This window comes from Cloeon dipterum, chromosome 4, assembly GCF_949628265.1.
Source record: "Cloeon dipterum chromosome 4, ieCloDipt1.1, whole genome shotgun sequence".
Lineage (NCBI taxonomy): Eukaryota > Metazoa > Arthropoda > Insecta > Ephemeroptera > Baetidae > Cloeon > Cloeon dipterum.
This window is the reverse complement of record NC_088789.1, coordinates 7,318,960-7,340,377: the sequence shown is the minus strand read 5'-3', so window position 1 is coordinate 7,340,377 and position 21,418 is coordinate 7,318,960. Positions and strand designations below refer to the sequence as shown.

The following is a 21,418-nucleotide window of genomic DNA, read 5'->3' as shown; positions in this document are numbered from 1 at the left end:
ACATACTCACTTGGCGCAGATTATGATGTCGTTTCGCGCCAAAGGTGGTGTATTTTTGATGAGAGCAACGCTGAGAGCAGTGTTTGGTTTGCTAATAGCTGCTCTGCAGGCAAATTCAATTTGTTCCGGCACTCGAATCGCAAGAGGACGCCGCTAAAAGGCCGCGGTAATCCACTTAGAAAAGTGAATTCTCCGCGAGGCATGTCAGGTGCGATGGTTTGCAATTCAGTTTTTCGCCCGGAGAGAATAATGCAGGGAGAGGGTGGCAAGAAAAAAACATACGACCTAATTGCGGGCTAATTAATTGCGTAATGCATCCCTCCTAGGGGCAAGCCTGGCCCCTCGGAGGCGGCGGCAGTGGCGGCGGCTGCGGCGGCGGGGGTGTGCAGGCGCTTGCGTGCCGCCAAGGGTTGAGGATTGGCCGGCCGCCCACGACTGCATGCAGTCGCTACACACGTGTTTATAAAGGGGCGACTCACCCTTGCGAGCCGATAACACTTTGGTTTATGCAACGAGCAGCAACAGCCTTCGCCACAACAGGTGGAGCTGCTCTGACTTCCTTCGCCACTTGCTGACTGGACCACATCCTTTGGGCTGAAGAGTGAGTATACCTTTCTCATTTCGCTTTTTGCCAAATGACATTTTTGGAGTTGAAACTTTATTTTTGGTTAATTTCTTGTCAGAATAATTCCTTTAGCAATGCAGAAGGCGAACTTTTGCAATTTTAGGAGAACCAAATTTCATTGCAAACAAGTTCTTCCAAAAAGTAATATAAAAGTACTCTTTCCTCTACTTCTGATCCTATTTTGGTCGTCGGTTTTTATCCTCCAGAGTGGAAAGCGAAATTTGATCGCTAAACGGATGATTTGGTAATGAGTACCGTTATGCTCAGTTAGGGAATAGGAAATAGCGAGCAATATTTCAAAAGAAGATATTTTTTGAGAAATTGTCCAGGCTGGTTTAAATTAGACCATCCATAATTTTTCCAAATCTGCCGGCCCGACTAAATCCTTTTAATGAATTATTTATCTTGACGCCAAATTTATTGTTTCGTTTTTCCATCTTTTTCCTAATTGTACTTTGATTTTTTGAAGCAAAAATAATAAAATTATTTAAGATGGTTCATTTCTCTTGCCAACCTGATTGACTTCTGCTTAAAAAAATTGATTTTTCAATTTATTTTAACATCTGTTACAAATATATTGATTGATAATACATTAAAAAAGTATTAATAGCAAACACATTTAAGGATTTTGAAATAGGCGACCACTTGAGGTTGTTGTCATGTTGAGAAAAAATGAAACCAGTTGTGTTACATTATTTGGTCTTTGGAGCAAGCCTTAACTGCCTCATGAAGAGAACGTACTTGATGACGTCGAAACCGGTCGAGAATTAAAAAGGACGAAATTTGAAACAACGAGGATGAAGCCTGGTTTTATTTTTTCTCAACATTTAAGGATTTCAAAGCAAACAAAATACATTAAAAATTATTTTTATAGGTCTCAACCTAAGAGTTAGCTATTTCTCTTATGACGTAATCAGCCGTAAAATGAATGTGCTTCAAAATCAATACTTATGTAATATCTTCATTATTTCACACATGCGTTCAGCCATAAAATTTTTATAATGCTGGGCATACAAAAGAAAGAGATAAAATTATTTAAGTGCTGTGTCCTAAACTAAAATTCACGGAATTTGCATTGCAAAAAGCTTTTTGTAGTTAAAATTTTAACTCACTCAGAACTTTCGCTTCCATTAGGGCAAATTAACCCTCCAAGAGGATTAACTTTCAAGAATTTCCAAACACCTTCAGTTGAGTGCCCTCTTTCTAAATTCCCCACTTAAAAGTATAGAAAACTAATCAAATGTAAGTCAACAATTTACTCGACCGCTTTACGAGCAGTTTGAATCGGCTCCTTCGTTTCAATTACCACGGCCAATTAACTCGGATGCGATGAGCCTGGCGGAATGAACGACCGCATCGGCCGGAGAATTCGAACCAACACCTGATTATTGTGCGTGGGAGCGGGATGATTAAAATTTGGAGCCGCCAAACGAGCTTAAGCACGTCTTCTTTGTGTGCAAACTCGCTCCACTCGAGATGCAGCCTCACAGCGATTTATAATGCGCGCGGCGAACATTATCTCGGAGCTGTTATTAAAAGGTCTTATCACCGAACATAATTCACTGGATGCTCGGCGTGCATGATTGATGAGCATGCAGCAGTAGAAGGGGAAAAACTGTCCGAGATTGTTGCGTCCGTTTTTCTACTCAAACAATTAGTTGGTGTGATTGATCTTGTGCGTCCATGCACACGCGCGTAATTCCGCTAGCTTACTCACTTCGACGAGCTAATGCACGAGCAAATTTTCTCGCTAACTTATGCGTAGGAGTACGGCAAGATACTTTATTTGGACCAACCATTGTCCTCCACTTTTAATTAATTCTGAGTGTGTCACGAGCGCAACGAGCAAAACCCATTCTCGCTTAAGCCTTCGATAGAGCGCGGAGAGCAGCAATTTTTACGACTCGCGTTGGCTAACAGCGAAATTGCGTTGGAATTTCGATTTGAATTTGCACTAGGATTGGACAAGCTCATTGGAAAAAGTGGTTCTTTGCTTTGAATGCAAGTGGAAAGAAAGCGTTTAATGCTTTTGATGGAGCAAATAGGGCAAAGTTTTCCGTCTATGCTCTGATGGGTTATTAAAAAAAATAAAATAAATATCAGCTTGTTACGATCACTTGCAGGAAAGGCAATAACAGAATTGGCAAACACGTAATTAGTGTTCCTAACTGTGTAAATGGGTCTTGTCTTCAGAGAGAAATACACTTCATTCTCGAAAAATTTATTAAAATTGGGCGATTCGGAGGCAGGCCGAATGGTGTAACAGACATTTTCAATAAAAAATAAGAATAATGAATTTGGCTTTAGAAATAGGCGAACAACGAGGATGAAGTCTGTTTTCATTTATTCCCAATATAACGGATTTGCTTTGAGGAAAAATGAGTTGATTTTTATCCAATTAAAAAAAATCGTTTTGAAAATGGGATTTATAATAATGGAGGCTTAAAACGTTCAACACAGACATTGAATGATAATGCAACGTGAGTATGAAAATAGAAAATTGAAAAAACTTCATCTTCAACTCCTCTAGAGAAGATATTTATCAGACGTCTGAAATTCCACCCATTTTCAATTATGGAAAAACGAGATCTGCATCTTAACCCGACTCATATTCAAATTAAATTTAAAATCATTGTATATTAGATTCAAGTAATCCTTTTACTACCATAAATATGGTTTATCTGCTGATGATTAGGATGTAAATCATTTATTCACGCTTGTTGATGCTTTAAGCACACTTTCCCAGAGTTTTTCCTCTCATAGGCTTGTCCCAAGTCGATTCAAATCTCCAAGGTGCTGCTTGGGAGCTAATATAAGATTGGACGCGGGGCGTGAAGAAGGCAGACGAGACGAGACACGGCGTGCCACTATTTTATTGAATCTTGCGAGCGAGGCCAATATTCTGTGAAACAGCTGCGTCTCGTGATGCACCGCCTAATAGTTCGTACACACAACCACGGTGGCGACAAACACACACCCTTCGCACGATAACCTACATCTGGTAATTGTTTCCCTTGTGATGAGGGAAAATCCTTCTCTAACAGAAAAACAGCGATGCGTCGGAGCGAAAATGCGCGGCCGGTTGACAGAGCCACATTCGCGCAGACGGCGCCTGGCACACAATAATTAATGCGGTTGTTCCACTTGCGTGCAAAAACGCACTTTGTGCAGCATTGGTTCCTGAAGCCGCAATTCTGTAGTGTGGAAATGTTCAATTAACTGCGTGACTCTGATTGCACACCCGTTGGCAGAATTCCGATTTGCATAGATCCACACATAGCTGCGCTAATTGACATGCCTTGTCAACCAACTTACTCACTATTTTTTATTAATTAACAAATATGAACATTTTACTAGCATTGTTGCGTGCATGAATATTTTCTTTTGTCTTATTTAAGTTTCTAAAATCTTGGTTATATACATTTCTTGCGTTGTTTCTAATATGTTATTTTTTTGACAATGCTTGTAATTCGCATTACGGAACAGCGTGGGCAGATAGCAGAGGTGTTCGCAATACGAGCCCGGTCCAGTGAAGGACTATTCCGCGTGTTGCAAGGGCTATCATTGAGTGGAAACCTTAGACACGTTCGTCCTGGAAACTCTCATGCTGGAAAGTTGCAAATAGTTCTCCAAACTACTAACAGACAGAGTCATATTATATGCACTGCAAGTGCGAGCAGCTTGCAAAGATCTCAAAATATTATTTAAAAATAATTGTTTAAATTAATACATGATAGGATAGGTTTAGGAGAAATAAAGCGAGTGTTGAATTATTGAAATTCTCATCTTGCAAAATATATCCGTTATAATTGCAAGCCAATCAGTAAAAAATCAAACAATCAAGCAAAATTTCAACACGGTCCAACTGATCTAAAATTATTTACTATCGAAAACTAACGATATCATGAAATGATTTTAAACTCCAAGATATTTTGTTGAAATTTACGATTTATTTTATTGCTCAACCGTTTTCTCAATGACGATAGTAAATAATAAAACTGCAAAATCTTAATAATATGAAGATTACATTGATTTATAAGTGTATTTTAGAGACGAGCATATCAGATTTATTTGTCTGAAGCAAAAGGTTCAGCCATAAATTTACAGCATTTTTATGCATATGAATAATGCCGCAGGCCACAACGAAATTTGAAATACGTCACGCTTCTCCAAATAATAAAAAGTTGATTCGCTTTTCAGCTCACTGACACTTAATCTCCGGTGTTTTTGCTACGCCGTAGGACACACGCCCCATGTACTCGCATGTATATGTAATTCAATCCAATACGGGGTTGCGTAGACGATACAAATCACAAAGATTGGTGTTGTGACGTCGGTGATTTGGACCTGAATTAACAAATATTTAATAAATTCATAGAAATACAGTAGGACAATAATTCCAACAATTTCACTTATTTAAATAACGTCGGCAAGTCAAATAGATTTAATTGAGAAATAAAATCTTGTCAGTAATATTACACCGATAATTTATACGATCTCAACATTCAATAAAATTTAGTCTATCCCTGTAAAAGGGTTCTATCGGTTAGGGCAACACAATTTATTTCGTGTGCCCACCACGTTCATAAAAACAGTCTTAAGGAATTAGATGCGGCATAAATGGAGCCTGGAAAGGAAGCGTGACACAGTCGCCGAAATGTGTGTTTAGTTGGACAATGCATTGGTTATATAATGAAATTTTTATCCCCCTTTTATCGTAAAAAAACGAACCTGCCTTTTCGCACGCATTGGCCTGCTGTATGGGGCAATCAAAGAGCGATCCGAGTGAACGCGATCGCCGCACTCTCCTCTGAGTAGGTTGGCGGCGGAAAGGCTCGACGTCAATATTTGCCCATCAAATTAATTATTTCTCTGAATGTGCCACTCCTACCAAAAGAGCCGTGAATGTCACACGGACGTCCTAGGCGAGTAAACGGGAAAAGAAAGGAAGAAAGTGTGAATTTGGTTGCCGGGAGATTGGTTTGTGAATTTCAACAGGTGGGAAGGTGAATGTCATTTGTGTTGAAACGGGATGATCGCAGGATATACGAAATTATTATCACTTGCCTGAAAATTTTGTTGAAATAAAAAGAAAATGGATCATTGGATCAAAAAGTTTTGCAATTAGTGTGAGCTATAAAAGTTAAAGCATTATTCATTTTCATCATGACTGACTGATTGAATAAAGATGGTTAAATTAATAAAAAAATAGCTGAACTCTTAAGCGTCAACGTATTTCTTTGAGCAAAATGGATTGATTTTTATTTGCCATCAGCTTACAGAAATGAAAATCTAAAAATAAGCTCACCGGCACAAAGTCTGGGTCTGCTTATTCTGACTATTTTTTTTGTTTTTTTTTGTAAAAATCTGTATCCAAAAAGTTATATATTATTTGGAAATCACTTTGAGCTAATATACATGAAACTTGATTACTTCGATTCCATCCTTTGCTGATAGTGTAAATATATTTCTACAGCATATTATTTTCATACTTTATTTTAGAATGTTACTGAGTATTCAATGGAAAATTTGGCGAAGGTTTTGCGGAAACGAGTAATATGTAATTATACTCTCTTCATTTCTTTACAGTTCAGGATTCGGTGAGCTTGAAGCATACTGGTTTGTCTTTGAGATCAAAACCAGAAGACGAGATATGTCATGTGAATCGGATAAAAGATGGTTTTTGCTTAGTAATATGCCATGCACAAAGGCCTGAATTCGGATCCTTAAGTAAATTGATTTAACCCTCTGCACCCTCGCGTTTTCGGAGTTAATGAGTATAAGAAAAGGAAGTCGAAGCATTTTATCAACGGAACTGACTTTCCAAACCGGCAAGAACGCGACGTTTTACAAATATCTTCTTTGGCAGAGATGCAGATTAAAGAATTGAATAATCTCTGTGTCACATCCTGCCTTCTGACGTTTTCATCTTTCAGTGACCTTTGCTTTTGGAGCCTGGTTCCGGTCTGGAATTGAGTTTATTATGAATCGGGAACAAAGGTGATGTCTGATGTCATTTTTCTTCATTTATTCCATTTTTCATTAGGCGCGCGCTAAATTAAATTAACGCCGCGCTCAGCGTGGAGGGGGAGGACACAACAAAGCAGCCTCAATTTTTCATGCATGCCAAAAAGCCTTTGCTGTGCCGGCTAATTTTAAACTTTGGCAATCAAACATACCAGAGCAGGCCACATACTATTATTTTCCTGTCGATTTTTTTATTTCGTGGTTACACAACCTTTTTCAATTACATGTCAGAAATAATTTTAACATTTTATTCCTGAAATATTTTACCAAAATTTTTGGAATTCGGGTTCTGTTTTATTACAACATTATACCAAGGGATTCCAGGCCACAGCACATATTATTTAGGATATATGCAACCGGTTGATTAAATACCCAGCAAAGTATGCGTATATTTTTAACTCGGTTCAACGTGCATTGTCCATACTCATTAGACTGTGCAACAGCTAATTAAACATTAAACTACACGCTCGGAGGGATTAACCCTCAGCTGCCCGAGGCTGCAATAAATTGCGAATGGCGCCGGCAAAACGGAACGAGACACTAAGAGCTTGAGCAGAATAACTTGATATCCTCTTAATTCTATGCAGAATTTTATGCACCTTCCCGCAATTTACATTATCACCTGTGATCGCAGGGAAGTGGAGATTAGGCGTTCGCCACCTGCATGTTCACTTCAACAAAAGTTTCAATTAAAGCGTCTCGCAATGACAAAAAATACTGCGCACGTGATGACTTAATATTCACACGCAAAATTGGATTGGACAAACTGTCTATTTTTGTCATAATATAATCCCGAAATGTTCCATTAAAACAAAACGCATGAGTGGGAGGACTGGCAAAAATTAAATAAAATATGGCTAATGAATGAATCATAATTTCACAAGAGCAGATTAAATAAATTTTTACCAGCTGGAATTTTGCAATTTTACGAGGTTAACGTGTCACTCTTGGTTGACGGCCCTTTATCACGCGGAATGCGTTTAACGGTTCAATAACCCGTCCTTCATCTAATAAGGGTGAATTATGAAAAATATAAAATATTTAATTAAAGTTTGCTGCAGCTGAAGCGATAGTGCAGTCACTCCTCGGGAAATGAGTGCATCGGTGCAAGCAATAAAGCGGCGCCCAGAATGCACTATTCACCTTTGACATTTAGCTTTTTCGAACATTTTATGACATTAATTGCGCACACGCGGTCGACATTAAACTGCCCATGGACAATGGACACAATAATGCTGCCCGCGTCTACTCTCTTTATTGCTTATTTGAAGAGCTGTAAAAAGTCGCTCGTAATTGGCAGTGCCTTTATTTCTTGGGTTGAAGTGGCTTGTGCTCTCGTTCAAAGACGCGACCTAGCTCTCGGAGGTGGGCCCGGACAGCAGCAGGCAAAGATGGTGTTTTAATTAAAGCCAAACGAGCAGCGCATTAAGATCAGATCAGCAGCTGGCTGTAAAGTGTAAAAGGGGCTCTTCATTATAAGTAATCTCTCTACACGAGCATCAAGTGATGACAACTCTTTCCTAGTAAAACGCAAATTTAGTTCCAAACAACATTATGTTAGTTAGGAATAGGAAGAGTGCCACTAACAGATTTACTTCAGATCTAAATTTAGATTAACTTTTCATGCTCTCATAGTATTAAAACTAAATGAGCAACTTTGCTCCGTCATTTTACAAACGCAACTAGAAGCTGTTTTTGCTTTCAATAAAGATCATATCCGTGGCACTACCTTCAATGTTTTTGAGAAGCTTAATGTTCGGTTTGATCTTAAATCTTTTTAGGACGTCACTTGAGGGAAACGAAACTTTGTCCATAGAAAAGGACGCAAGATCAAACCAAATCCAATTAATTTATTTGCAATTATTTTTAATTATTAGAATTCATATTGTTGTTTATCGTTGCACACTATATAATCATAAAAATCACCAGAAATCACCTGTACAAAGGCAGATATCGGTGGCAGGTCGTTCCAGCCGGCTTACAAACTCTGTGTGAAAAGGCGTTTCGGCTGAAAACGGTTCACTCTTGAAATTTTGGATTGATGTTTTAAAGCAAAATGTGGTAAAAAAAGCTTTTTTGATCGAGCTCGTTATGAACGCCAACATTTGATATTGGTGATCGACCCATTCATTGAACTGATCGGTCTTTTCATCTGACACATACAGAGCGGATTATTAGCACGAAAAAATGCAATCATTGCGGCTTTAAAACTTTTGAAAACACTATACAGAATCATAAACAATATATTGAATTGGTTGAAAGAAAAAAAAATTCAAAAGAAAAAAGTCATGAAATGCTTAACGCACCCTTCCCTCCTGTTTGGTTTCTTTTGTGGTGGAATGTAATTTCCCCCGCAATTAAAAACCACCAGGAAATGGCCACGCTGGTGGATGCGAATTGTGTTTTTGTGCACATAAACTTGTTTTTTGCGATGCATGTATGCGCTGGCGTTGCTTAATCTCGCTGGGGCTCGTAATGAAGCTCCTTGCAGTAAAGCGGGTGGAATCCTGCTTTCTGTCATGTTTATAGCGCTCTTTTTGTCTTTTGCCAAGACACCCGCGCTGCACCGCAAACAGGCGGACCGACCGACCGACCAACGCAATCACAAAGGACGCGCGGCTTACTGCTGCGAGTGATGAATTTTTAAGGAGAGCAACACCAATGACTGAGTTATATATGATTTTACCGCTTTCCTCTTCTTTTCAAGCCGTTTCTTTTATGCCAAGGTCGTCTAAAATTAATTTCCATACAGAAAATTTATATATTTTTATAGATAAAAATTTAAAAGTAACGCACACTTAAATAATTTAAGTCATTTGATGTTTTTTTTTTAAATTAATTGACCTCTAATGTATTAAAAAACTTGTCTTGTGCACTATGCCACCAAGACGGATAAAACTTTTTATGAAAATGATTTCAAAGTTAATTCGCTAATGAATTCGTCAAGTCTAACTTCTTCGCTCTGTATATAGATTACGAAGTTTTTAAAGAAACCCCTAAAAAGCTTTAAACTCCAAAAGGCGAAATCTTCTCGCATCTGGCTTCTGAATGATAAGTGCGATCGTGTTGTTGCAACTTTTGCTACAGCTCGTCTGCGTTTATAGCTGCACGGTGACTGCTTTGTAAATTATCTCGAGCCCGTATTCGCGAGAGGCAACTAAAAGGAGTATCAGCTGAAAGTTTGGCGTCTTTATTTTCGCTGTGAACGGCAGATGAAGCGGAAAAATCCCCGGATCGATTTATACTGTCAGCTAAACGAGCAGCAGCAAAAAGACACAGATAAATCTGTGCCGTGAAATTCACAGATGCAATCAAAATATGAGCTCAGAAACTCACAGCAAAGCTGGAACTCTTAATCGGATTAGCAGTCAGTGCGGTTTATGCGACAAAATTAGTAAAAAATTACGCAGAGGGTGACTCTGGTAAAAGATCCGCATAGAAATGAGCTGACTCGCTACCGCGGTGCTCTAATGAATTTCACACGAGCGTGTAAATTAGCAGCGCGAGATAATTCTTTCTCCCGCTAAAAACGCGGCGACCGCAGCGAAATTACTAAAACATCGTTTGTTTGCCTTCACCCGTGTTGCCGCTCTTTTATTAGTGTAGAGCAAACAATCGCGTTTCCTTTGTGGGCCACACATGCGAATGTCCATTTTTGCACGCCGCCCTCGCCTTATTTGCATTTTGTGAGCCGCGAGAGACACAGAATTTCCGCTCTGCGTGTTGGTGTTGGTGGCGAAATACCTGAAGAGGTGGCAAATTAAATAAGCTTGGGAAACGAGAAAACGGGAAAATTCTTTAAGTACAGGACAATCTTTTTCTTTAAATAAGTAATATTTTTATTAGAACCTCTGCACAGCACTTCCCGTGGGCTATGAGCTCACTGGGTCCGAGGCCCCAATAACACCGCCGAGCGGATAACATGGTGCCTGAGTGGCCCGAGTGGCCGCAAAGGAGCTTGGGCCCAATGAATCCCTGAAGCCATTGCAAAAATCAACCCTGAAGAAGGATCAAATAAAGCAAAAATTAACTTAAGAGCTAGGAGTCTCTGCCAGCCGCGCTGCGCCAGACGACTTCTTTTGGGCTTCGTATGGTCAGCCGCTGTGACTTTGGCTACGTTGCTCCAGCCACGGTAGTCACTGGTCAAAATTTCGAAAAATATACGGAGAAAAAGGTAACCGGTCCTTTGGGTTATTAAGCATGATCAAATTACACTTTTAAAAGTTTGTTAGCTGCGCCAACCGCCAGCATAAATGCTCAGCCAAAATGCGGCTAATGCCGGTCCAGCCAGCCGCCGCCTAAAACTATGTCGCAACGAAACCTTTAGCTAGATGAAGGCATTGTAAAACTTCGAGAAAATTGGTTTTAAGCTTTTATACTTTCCACGACAGAAGGTAAAAATCGCCAAGAAAAATAAAAATCGGTCTTGAAAAGCTGTTTTTGTTAGAATATTGTAATAATCTCATCTTGTTTTGATCATTTCAGTTTGCAGAATGTAATAATTGTTATTGTTCATTCAATTATCGCGCAGTAGGTCAGATAAATTATGTTACCCGCCCACTAGAATAATTGCATGCGGGGTCAACAGTGAGGGCAGCTAGTAAATTAAATTCAAAACAACTATCACCTACAATTGACTACAGCTTAAAAGGAAGTTCAATTAAATGAATTAAAATTTCCCTAAAATTGTTCACAGTTTAGTCTCTGTTTTGTTTTATTTGACCTTTACAAAACGCTCTTCAATTCAAATATAAATTGATCAAAAACATTTAACTGGCTCCAATTAATCCAAAAGTAAACGCAGGTGAATTTGAAAAGCAATTCTATTTTCTGCCATTCCACAATATTTGCTTTTCATCATGGAAAGCGTGTATCAATGTTTAGTAAAATTTATCTCACCAGGGTTGCTTCCGCGTTTCGCAACTCGCGTTGTAGAAACCACTTTTCTCTGCTCCATGTGAGAAGATTTTATCGATCTGAATTCCAGCTTAGGAAACTAAAAGATTCGTGACCCATTTAGAAGAATTGCGTTTTCCCATTATGATCGTAGAACCCCCTTCTCCCACACCTGCATGAGCGCCGAATTTGAGTATTTCCGCCTCTGCCTGGCTGCAAATTTATTTTAATGGGCGCCCTACGCGTTCCGGCGTTGAATGAAACAGCCGTCGAATTCATATATTCGCAAGTGCGTTTTATAGGGCTTCAAGCAGACGTTTCTCAAAGGACGGAAAACGTCAGCGCCTGTGCCATTCAAGCATAACGCGTGTACGTCATACAGGCCGACTGTCGGTAAATTCACTGAATCCGAAAGTGCTGCCAAATTGATCCAATCACTGTCGCGACGAACGATCTTTCGTTTCGCAATGCGCACCGGCTGTTCGCCTTGATTAGCTTTTTTTGTTTTGCCAGAAATTTCTGCTCCATCTTTTAAATTAAATAATATACTCAAAAGGGGATATATATATGTACGCATGTTTTGTCTGTATATTATTCATCTCACACCGTTCTAGCGAGTATGTATATATTAGTAAACCACTCCTGAATCGTTTTATCTTTCCCTGAAGAGCTGTTTCTCTGTTCACTGTTGTGTGAAATTAGCATGGAAATAGGCAAAATAGGCACAACCCGCAAAGCAGCTGTAAGGATTAACGTGCAATACATACAATTAAGGGGAAATTTTGATTAAAGACTAAATAATCAAGATAAATTGTGAGCTTAGGTATTATTTGAAGGAATCTGTTTGATCATTATTTTGTGGGTTTTTTGTCTTATACGTCAACAAAGTAATTTATAAAAGACTCCAGCCCAAAAAATGTGAAAATGAATTTATCGCAACAATAATTGATTTTTTAAAATGGTTTTAGAGGGCAGTTTTAAATTTAAGGGGCCTAAAACATATTGTATCTGCAGAAATGTGGATTGGTTTTAGTTCATTTATTGGATGTTTATATTCTCACACTTTTTCATAAATACATTAATGTATCACAGTCAATTACAATAGGAATTTATGTGAGAAAGGGCGACACTTCAGGAAAACAAGTGACTAAGACCTTGCCCTGAGGGACAAAGCCGAAGTGAGCTCAGGTTTTTTCAGCCTTTTATAGTTTTCATTAAATTCCCATATTGGGCGCGGTCGCTCTTTCGGCCAAAACAGGCCGACATAATCCATCTAGTCAGTTTTTATCTACAGCTTTAATTTATTAAAACATTTTAAAATTAAAAATATATATTTTGCAAATAAATTAAATTATTTTTGTCATGTAAAAAGCATAAAAAAATCAATAAAGCTTCAATTACGTTCAAGCATAAAATTTAATTCACAGTTCGAATTTAATCGCATAATCGATTTCAACAATGATATTAAATTTATTTTACACTGGCTCCTCCCAAAGACAGTTAACAAGAAATGGAAGGCTAATAAGTTGATAAATTAAAAAAAATAAAATAATATGCATCACTCGCTCTCTTGTACTCTTGTACAGCAGTTGTTTCGGCATCGCAATATTACCTAAAAAAAATTCATATCCATTAGCTGCAGAAAATTGTATTGGGTGTATTTTAGCAAATTTGATCTAGCAAAATTCACACTGCGTTCCCTTTTCTACAAAATCTACATCTGAGCTCAGAATCCCCTCATGAGTGTCAACGCTCTGCTGGGTCAGTGTGCCGCTGATTAAAGCTGCACAGCATATTGGTCTCCAGACAGTTCCCGAAGTTCACATCCGCGCGCAACCTGACCCTGTGGAAATGCTCCTCGGCGTCCCGTCCCAGTTGAACTCAATTTTGATGCGGCCATCTGAGAGAAAGGCGTCAACTTTTCTAATTAAATGCGGTGGCCTCACCGGCAAACTTCTAGCGCGGTTTCCTCACAATGATATTTTCCCCCTAGTTTCCACCAATCAAGCTTTTTTTATCAGTGAGTATTTCCTTCTGACGAGGAAACGAGTTCGTGTCAGCCCACAATTAGTGTCGGCTATTAAAGCAGCTCGGCGATTAATACGTGAGTTGAGTTATTTTTATTTTCAATACCTTCGCTGTTGAATTATAAATGTGCGTTTGATGAGTTTCCTCATCATCATTAATTTTTGCTTTTTAATTGGGCTGTGGCAAAAAGGGTGAGCGGATAATTTGCATTTCATGCCAACCAGCATGTGGGCGAGGGTAAATAATTAACAGGCACCAAACACCTGCAGCATGCGTCATTACGTCCACCCTGGCAGGTCGAATATTTCCACCATCACTGTAAATCGAGCTCTTGCTCATCAATTGCAACGAGGAAAGGGCTGATCGCAGAGGCAGAAAACAATGTCACGACGGGGACCGCTTGCTTCCTTTCTTTTTGTCTATCCTTGAAGACGATCGCGATGTTCCACTGCTGGTCATGGCGCTCTTTTTGCGCCGCGAAACAATCACTGCTCTCACTGCAGCATTTAGCATGGAATGCTTTCGAGAGGCGGAAAACGCGGTGTGAAATTTGCGATGGCTATTTGATGCGCAAACTGCTTTCGCACTGATCGTTAATTAGCAAAAGTACAAGTTTTTAACAAAGATTTTTTTACTCAAGCACAATTCGTGAAAGTCTCTGACTGTAAGCAAAATAAAAATGTTAGATTTAAGTTCAACGTTCGTTACCCGTTACAAATTGATACTACTATTTAAGATATACATAATATTACAGTTAATATTCTATATCTTGCTGCTATATTTGGTCTTACGCAATCAATTTTAAGTTTAAATGTTCCAAAACTTGTGGGACTCCAAAATATAATTAGCTTTATGTTGGAGAAATACTTTAGTTTCTTCATTTCTTTAGTATGCAACATATATAATAGCTTCTCAAATGCTATTGATATAAAACCTACAAACCTAAAATTCACAAACCTCATACCTCACACAGCACAAATTTAAGTTCTTCCTATAATTATTAAATATTTTGTAAAGATAATAAAAATCATCAAATATGACTCAGCATGTCAACCAAATTGATTATATTTTTAATAACGTTACATTAAGAATAATGTAGCTCTAATATAAATATATAATTAAATTAAAATGAGTAGTTTTAGATTATTAATTTTATAGCTGAAACAAAAGTATTTCGTTACTTTAAAAAAATAATATTAAATAAAATTACTGTCAAAATTAAAAAGTTTAATTACGGTTAAAACTTAAAATTTAAAAAATCTATATTAGGAAGGAAATAGTGTAATTTTTATTTTAATATATAATTTACATTGAATAGCAATAAAAGTTTTAACACATTTGACAGACAGGCTGCAGGCTATTTAGTCCAGAGCAAAAATTATTCAGCCGATTTGACGTCTTCCCGGCCGTCCGATGCATTTCAATTTCCCAGAGGTGGTTTTGAGCCAGCGGAGCGAAAAACAGTGTATATATGCATCAAGTGCCTCGGGAAAATCCAGCCAGCAAAATGCCGTTCAGCGCTCTCGTGTGTTTGAGGAAATTAATGAATGAGCAGTCATGCGGACTTATTTCAATGATTTGTCAACGGACGCGCACTCACTAGATCGCAGCAGCCGCTGTAGCGAAATCGCCACACATTCAAACCACTTTCGATATGATCAACTCAACTTTTGCTCACTCAGCCGTTCAAAAGATTTCTTTTTGACATCGAAAATTCTGGCAAATGTGGGAGAAAGATATTGAGCTTCACCATTGTTAAATGAATCACCAACAATATTGATATTGAATGTCGCGGAAGCCTACATTTTCCAAACCAGAAGAAAATCAGCTAAAGTTTTCTGTTCTTTCGCTCTAGAAAGTTATATATTTTTGTAAATCTAATTAAATTAAGTCGCTTTTAAATTAAACAAAAGCATCATTGTTTAAATTTTAATTTGACTGAACTAATTTCAAACATGTTCATGTTGATCTCATTTTGGCAGTGTTGGTAAAAATGTGTGCAGTCAGACAGCTCATTCCTCTTTGTAACGGAGCTGGAGCTGTGTCACTCGGTAAACGCATAAAATAGAATGATATTTTGACAGGCCGTTGGTATGTGTGCGGGTTGCAGGTGCGCCTCGAGGCTCATCGCAAAAGTATAATTTCCGTCCCACGCGTCACGAAACACCAGCGCATTCCGAAATCGAAACAATGGAAATGGTATTAGAGCATTGGAGCAAATGCGCGAATCGTGAATCGACTCACTGAAGCCATTTTCAATTAGAATATATTACGACATGTTATCATGCGTGAGAGACTCTCCAATTACGATTCATTATTCCTGAATAGGATTGTTCCCTACTGTACCAAGTCGATTGTGAAACGCTGACACAATTTGCTTAAGTTGGATTTGCCTTCTATTCTTAGCATTTCTATTAGGCTGGGAAATTTTGAAGATTCTGAACTGAGAAACTGCTAAATATACTCAATTCAACCCGGTTTACTTCTAAAAACTCACGAACAATTAATTTAATCAAAAACATATTATTTTTTATTAACTATTAAGTTATGGTAAATAGTCAACTTCAAATAAACAGGAAAATAATTACATAACATGAAAATTCTTTCATTTTTTGCTGTTTTAATCAGTTTGGGCTGCTAAAGGGAAAATGTTAGTGAAAACAAATACTCTCGCGTGTTTGTCAACGACTATTTGGACCCCCTATCAGAGCTCATTAGCAGTTATTTACTTCTCTGCAAAACAAAATCAACACTGCAGTGTTAGCGGCAGAGAATTTTGAATCAGCGGTCGTTAAAAACGGTTTACAGAACCTGTTACTAATATATGAACATTATCCAAACAAAGAAAACAATTTTGACGATATTCCTTAATAATTTATTTTGAGGTAGAATTTTTTTAATCAACTAATAACTTTCAAAGCTTTCCTTTAGTGCACATATTTTAAGAACTGTTTGTTACGAAAAAATCGTGGAGGAACAATTGAAACCCGCCAATTTTGAAATTTAGGCGATAACGCATTTATCATTTGTATTAATACCCCTATCAAAATTCACGTTAAATTTGTATAAGCGAAATATATCAAGCGGTGATTACACAAATGAATAAAAAATATTAAATAAAGAGTCAGATCTTACATTCAAAATTACATAAATGTAATTATATTGCATTTGCTAATAATTACATAATTAGAAATGCAGTAATTGTTATGAAAGGTATTAAAAGACAAGAAATTTCCCGTAAGAACAAAAAACTACATAATGGAACAACAACCTTAATTCGCATCTCGCTCTTCCAAGTTCAATTGCTCACATCTCATTTTTTCCCTGGCTGACAGCGCAGGTATGCGCATCGATCAATGTTACTCGTCGGAGTAATCTCATCAGTCACATCTGAATTGTGCTGCTATGGCTTTCTCTGTTTCAAAGCGGTACAGCACTGACACCACACATTATTTAGATTAAAAACGAAGCACATTTTCAATTGACCTCTCTCAGCAGCTGGGAAAATTACTCCCATCGGCTGACAGGCTGCCTTTTCACACTCTCCGCGCTCGAGTGCAACAGCGGCGAGCTCTTTTGTAATTAAATTTCGTCGGCAGACACACGTTACAGAAACCGCAAATCCAAACCGCGAGTGCTTCCTGCACTCGCAGCGGCGTGCTGTGCTTCAAACTGACAATCACTTCGATTACTCCGAGTTGCCGAGCAAAAAATTCTTTACTCAAGTGATTTCCGTTCTGCTCCGACGCCGGCTGATTGATTAAGCGTGAAATAAGTCGAATGATGCTGATCTAATTGTTAAAACAAAAATGTAATGAGTCGAATAAATACTGTAACATTGGATGGCATAACTATTTTCTTGCTTAAGTTTAATATTTTTTTTAATTAATACCATTTGTATTATTCGTTCGTAATAGTTTACAAGGTAGAGATGCGATGTGCAAATTTGCAACAAACAAGCTGAGTGAATTTACACACGTAATAACGCGGCGCGGGAAGATCAAACAAAAAAGCAAACAAGCACGTAAACAAATAAATACATTCACCGTGTTATTTGAAATGGCAAGTGTAGCGCAAGCTAGCGCAAAAGGCGTGCTCGTTTTAAATGCAGCAACTCGCTAATATTTGCCGAAGATAACAAATTCCCTCGGCTCGAATAGGAAGGGAAAACAAAACCGAGATTCTGCACTGTTAACTGTAAAAAGAGTGTTTACTACCTTTTATTTGTAGAATGTAAATTTGCACACACCGTAAAAGGGAATAAATTAAAGTCAGTATCAACAAGCTCAATGGAATAAAAAATGATGAAACGACATGTTGATGTTTTTCCTAGATTTAGGACCCAGTGCATTTATTTATATTTATAAAAGCAACCTCAAAAGTGGTTTCAAAGCACGCATGAGCTAGTTTGAATTTTTGTTAGTGGTTTCCACTGTCGTTTTAGATAAATTTAACTGCCATGCAAAATAGGCATTTTTGAAAGTTTCAACCGTAAACATTTGCAAAAATCGCACACCGTTTGACTTGTAAACTGCTTTGAAAGATTTGGGATTGCGGCTATTGCAATATAAATAATTTGATGTAATTTATTTCCAAATAGACACATAACTCGTGCCGCTTTCAAGTAAATAAGTGAAAAAAACTAGCTCCCCTGTTCTGATTGAGACAATCTTTTGGGCGTTTTATATGCATCTGAGGATAATATCGTAGTAGTTTATTTTATATTTTAATTACATTTGATTTCGTAGATACCATCCTACAATATATTTTTTATATATTTTGGCGAAATCAACTTTAATAAGGATTTTACCCATCTAAATTTTTCTGAATTTTCGTCTTGATTGATTTACCATTTTTATAAACATTATATATCTCACAATATTGCGTGAATTTCTGTTTGCAGTAATGGGCAGTGAAAATGGCAGACTGTCTTGCTGGTGTTTGCTGCTGGTCGCAGTTGCCCTGCACGGCGCTACGGGGGTCGCCGGCGTGGAGACCCCTGGAAACGAGGTGGCCTCGGCAGCGGTTGCCACCGGCCACCAGCACGAGGAGGCCTCGGGTCCGTTGACCGGCGAGGAGGACGACCTCGACTGGGAGTACCTGAGCGGCGGCAACGGCGGCGTCCTTCCGCCGGCCAGCAAGCGCGCCTACTACGTGTCCGAGTTCAAGAGACTGCCCGTCTACAACTTCGGTCTCGGCAAACGCACGCCGGCCAACGGCAATAAGTACTACGCTTTCGGGCTGGGCAAGCGTGAGCGCAGCGGCCGCCAGTACTCGTTCGGCCTTGGCAAGCGGCTCCACAACAACCTGTACTCGTTTGGCCTCGGCAAGAGATCCATGGACGTTTCAGAGAATTCAGTGAGTGAAATTTTTTTTTAATCTTAAACAAATTGATAGTAAAAACTTGATTAGATACCAAGAGTGTAAAAATTTTAAACCATTTCTTAAATTGAATTTAAGAGATAAAATAGTTTGCATTCGTATCGTGTCTCGTGCTTTTATTTCAATTTTTGAGAATGAAAACTACAAACTAATAGTGCTTTAATAATTTAAATTGTATTTTGCTCCATTTAATGGGTATTCAGCTACTTACAATTAGCATAATAGCATACAATTGACATATATTGTACAACAAGATTGTTCTCAAAACAAACGGGTTATAATCTGCAATATTTGCAATGGTCTGCGTCAATTGTTCGATATAGTTACAAACTTCCACTAAAATGAATTTAGGAAGTGAGCGGTTTGAACAAAAAAACAAACAACAATAATTTAGTATTGAGTGAATCAAAAACAAAATTGAACGTTGATCACAATTTATGCGTTGCGTTGGCTTGGTAAATTCTTTTGTACCTCAGTAGAGCTGGAAAATCACGAAATCTAAATGCTGTTTGCAATTTAAATTTAGTCTTTACACCTGCTACAGCGAAATATACAGTCAAATAATAAGAAGGAAAAGCAATCGCGTGCAGCAGGTTAATAAGCAGTAAAAATTTATTGGAACCACGCATGAAATTATAATAATTTAGATTGACGAAATCAGAAATTCCATTCTTTTCCTGCTTTAATGGCTTCGCCTTCATCGCGTTTTCCGATAAATCTTTCCGTCATAGTTCAAAGAAATTCGAAGCTTTTAGTGCAATCAATGGAGGAAGGCAAAAATAAATTTTATTGTCAGCGTTTTCATGCTATTTTTGCTCAAATTCATTTAAATATTGATCATCGACAGCGAATGCTTTTTTTTTTGCTTTTTTGCTCATTTTATTCCTGTCCGAGGACCGGAGGACCGGGAAGGGCGCGCACTGCACTAGCACGAATGCTGAAACCCGGCGAAATTTTGGTTTCATTTTTTCATATTTCATCCAATATTTACATTGAAAAAATAGAGCATACAATAATTGTCAAAAAAAAATAAGGAATAAAATTTAATTGTTGCCCTGACACCAGCTCCACATTTACAAAAATCAATATGTATATGATATCAATCCATTTCTTTCGAAATTTTTGCCATTATATTATTATCTATAATGGGATTCCTTACAGCATCGCTTGTCGATATTCAATTTTAGTTTTAACATCGCAACATTTGTTAACGAAATGAGCTGACTCAACAAGATGGCAAATGAATTAAATAAATAAATAAAATTATTTCAAGTGTATTTAAATACAAATTTCTTATTTCTAAAAACACTGAATTTTGTAATTTAAAAAGAAAATTTGTCTAAGTAGGCACAGACGAAGACCGACATGATTGTATCAGCCTTATCTACCTCTCCAAGATGAAAGATAAATTGCAGCCTTACATGTATCAAATTTCTATTATTTTTTTTTCCAAAGCTCTGATCAAAATTGAAGAGATTTAGCATCTAACAATTGATAAATAAATCACCCAATTGATTTCTCAAACCCTGTTTCAGATTGAAGACGACGACGATGACACTGAAGAAGAATTCGAGCCCGACCTGGAGGAGGACGGATCTAGCGAGGACCTGAGCGAAGTGAAGCGAGCTGCCGGCCCGTACGCGTTCGGCTTGGGCAAGCGGTTCGCCAAGAACCAGGCGTACAGCTTTGGACTCGGCAAACGGGCGTCCAAATACAGTTTTGGCTTGGGCAAGCGACAACCGAGCGGTGGCCGACAGTACAGCTTTGGCCTGGGCAAACGGAACAGGCAATACTCATTCGGACTGGGCAAACGGGAAATCTCGAAGGAAGAGCTGCAGGCGTACCAACAGGAGCAGAAAAAGTCCGCGGGGCGAATGTACAACTTCGGGCTGGGCAAGCGGGCTCCAGCGGTCAGCAACTAAACCCTTCTCCATTCGATAGACATTCCTGTTGTTCCTCTTCTTTAATCTCCTCCTCCTCCTCTCTCCGTTTCCGTCGTTTTAACTGACAAATAGAGCATTTAACCATTATTATTCGATCGGTCCATCATAATAGACGGACGGCGCAGCATTGATGTTAACCAATGTTAACGACAGACACGTGAATAATTTTCCTGTGTGTATCTAGTCTTAAAAACATACATGTTTCTCGACGCGCATTGAGCTGGGTGCGTTGTTTCACACTGATTGGGTATTCGCGCCAAAGTTTATGAATTTGAAGACGATGACTAATAATGCATATTTACTGGTGATTGAGAGAGAAGTGAAATAAATGATGTTCTAGTCTATTTGAAAAAAGCAAACACGTACGAGTATACTTATCATTCCTGAACCATCAGCGTTGTGACCGCTTATTTTTATCAAATAAACCAGAATTGTTTCTGACCCCAGCATATTATTCAATCATTTCATGACCCTGGTATAGCGTGTATATCCGTAAGAGGCTGCCTTTTATAAAAAA

General features: G+C 38.3%; 1 protein-coding gene across 1 annotated transcript; it reads left to right on the top strand.

Annotated features, from left to right (window-relative positions):
* Positions 1 to 437: 437 nt before the first annotated feature.
* On the top strand, positions 438 to 21,350 carry AstA (allatostatin A). The gene is made up of 3 exons (XM_065490264.1): positions 438 to 601; positions 18,480 to 18,934; positions 20,494 to 21,350. The coding sequence occupies exons 2-3, from the start codon at positions 18,482 to 18,484 to the stop codon at positions 20,878 to 20,880; spliced, it is 840 nt and encodes a 279-aa protein (XP_065346336.1). The 5' UTR covers positions 438 to 601; positions 18,480 to 18,481; the 3' UTR covers positions 20,881 to 21,350.
* Positions 21,351 to 21,418: the final 68 nt, after the last annotated feature.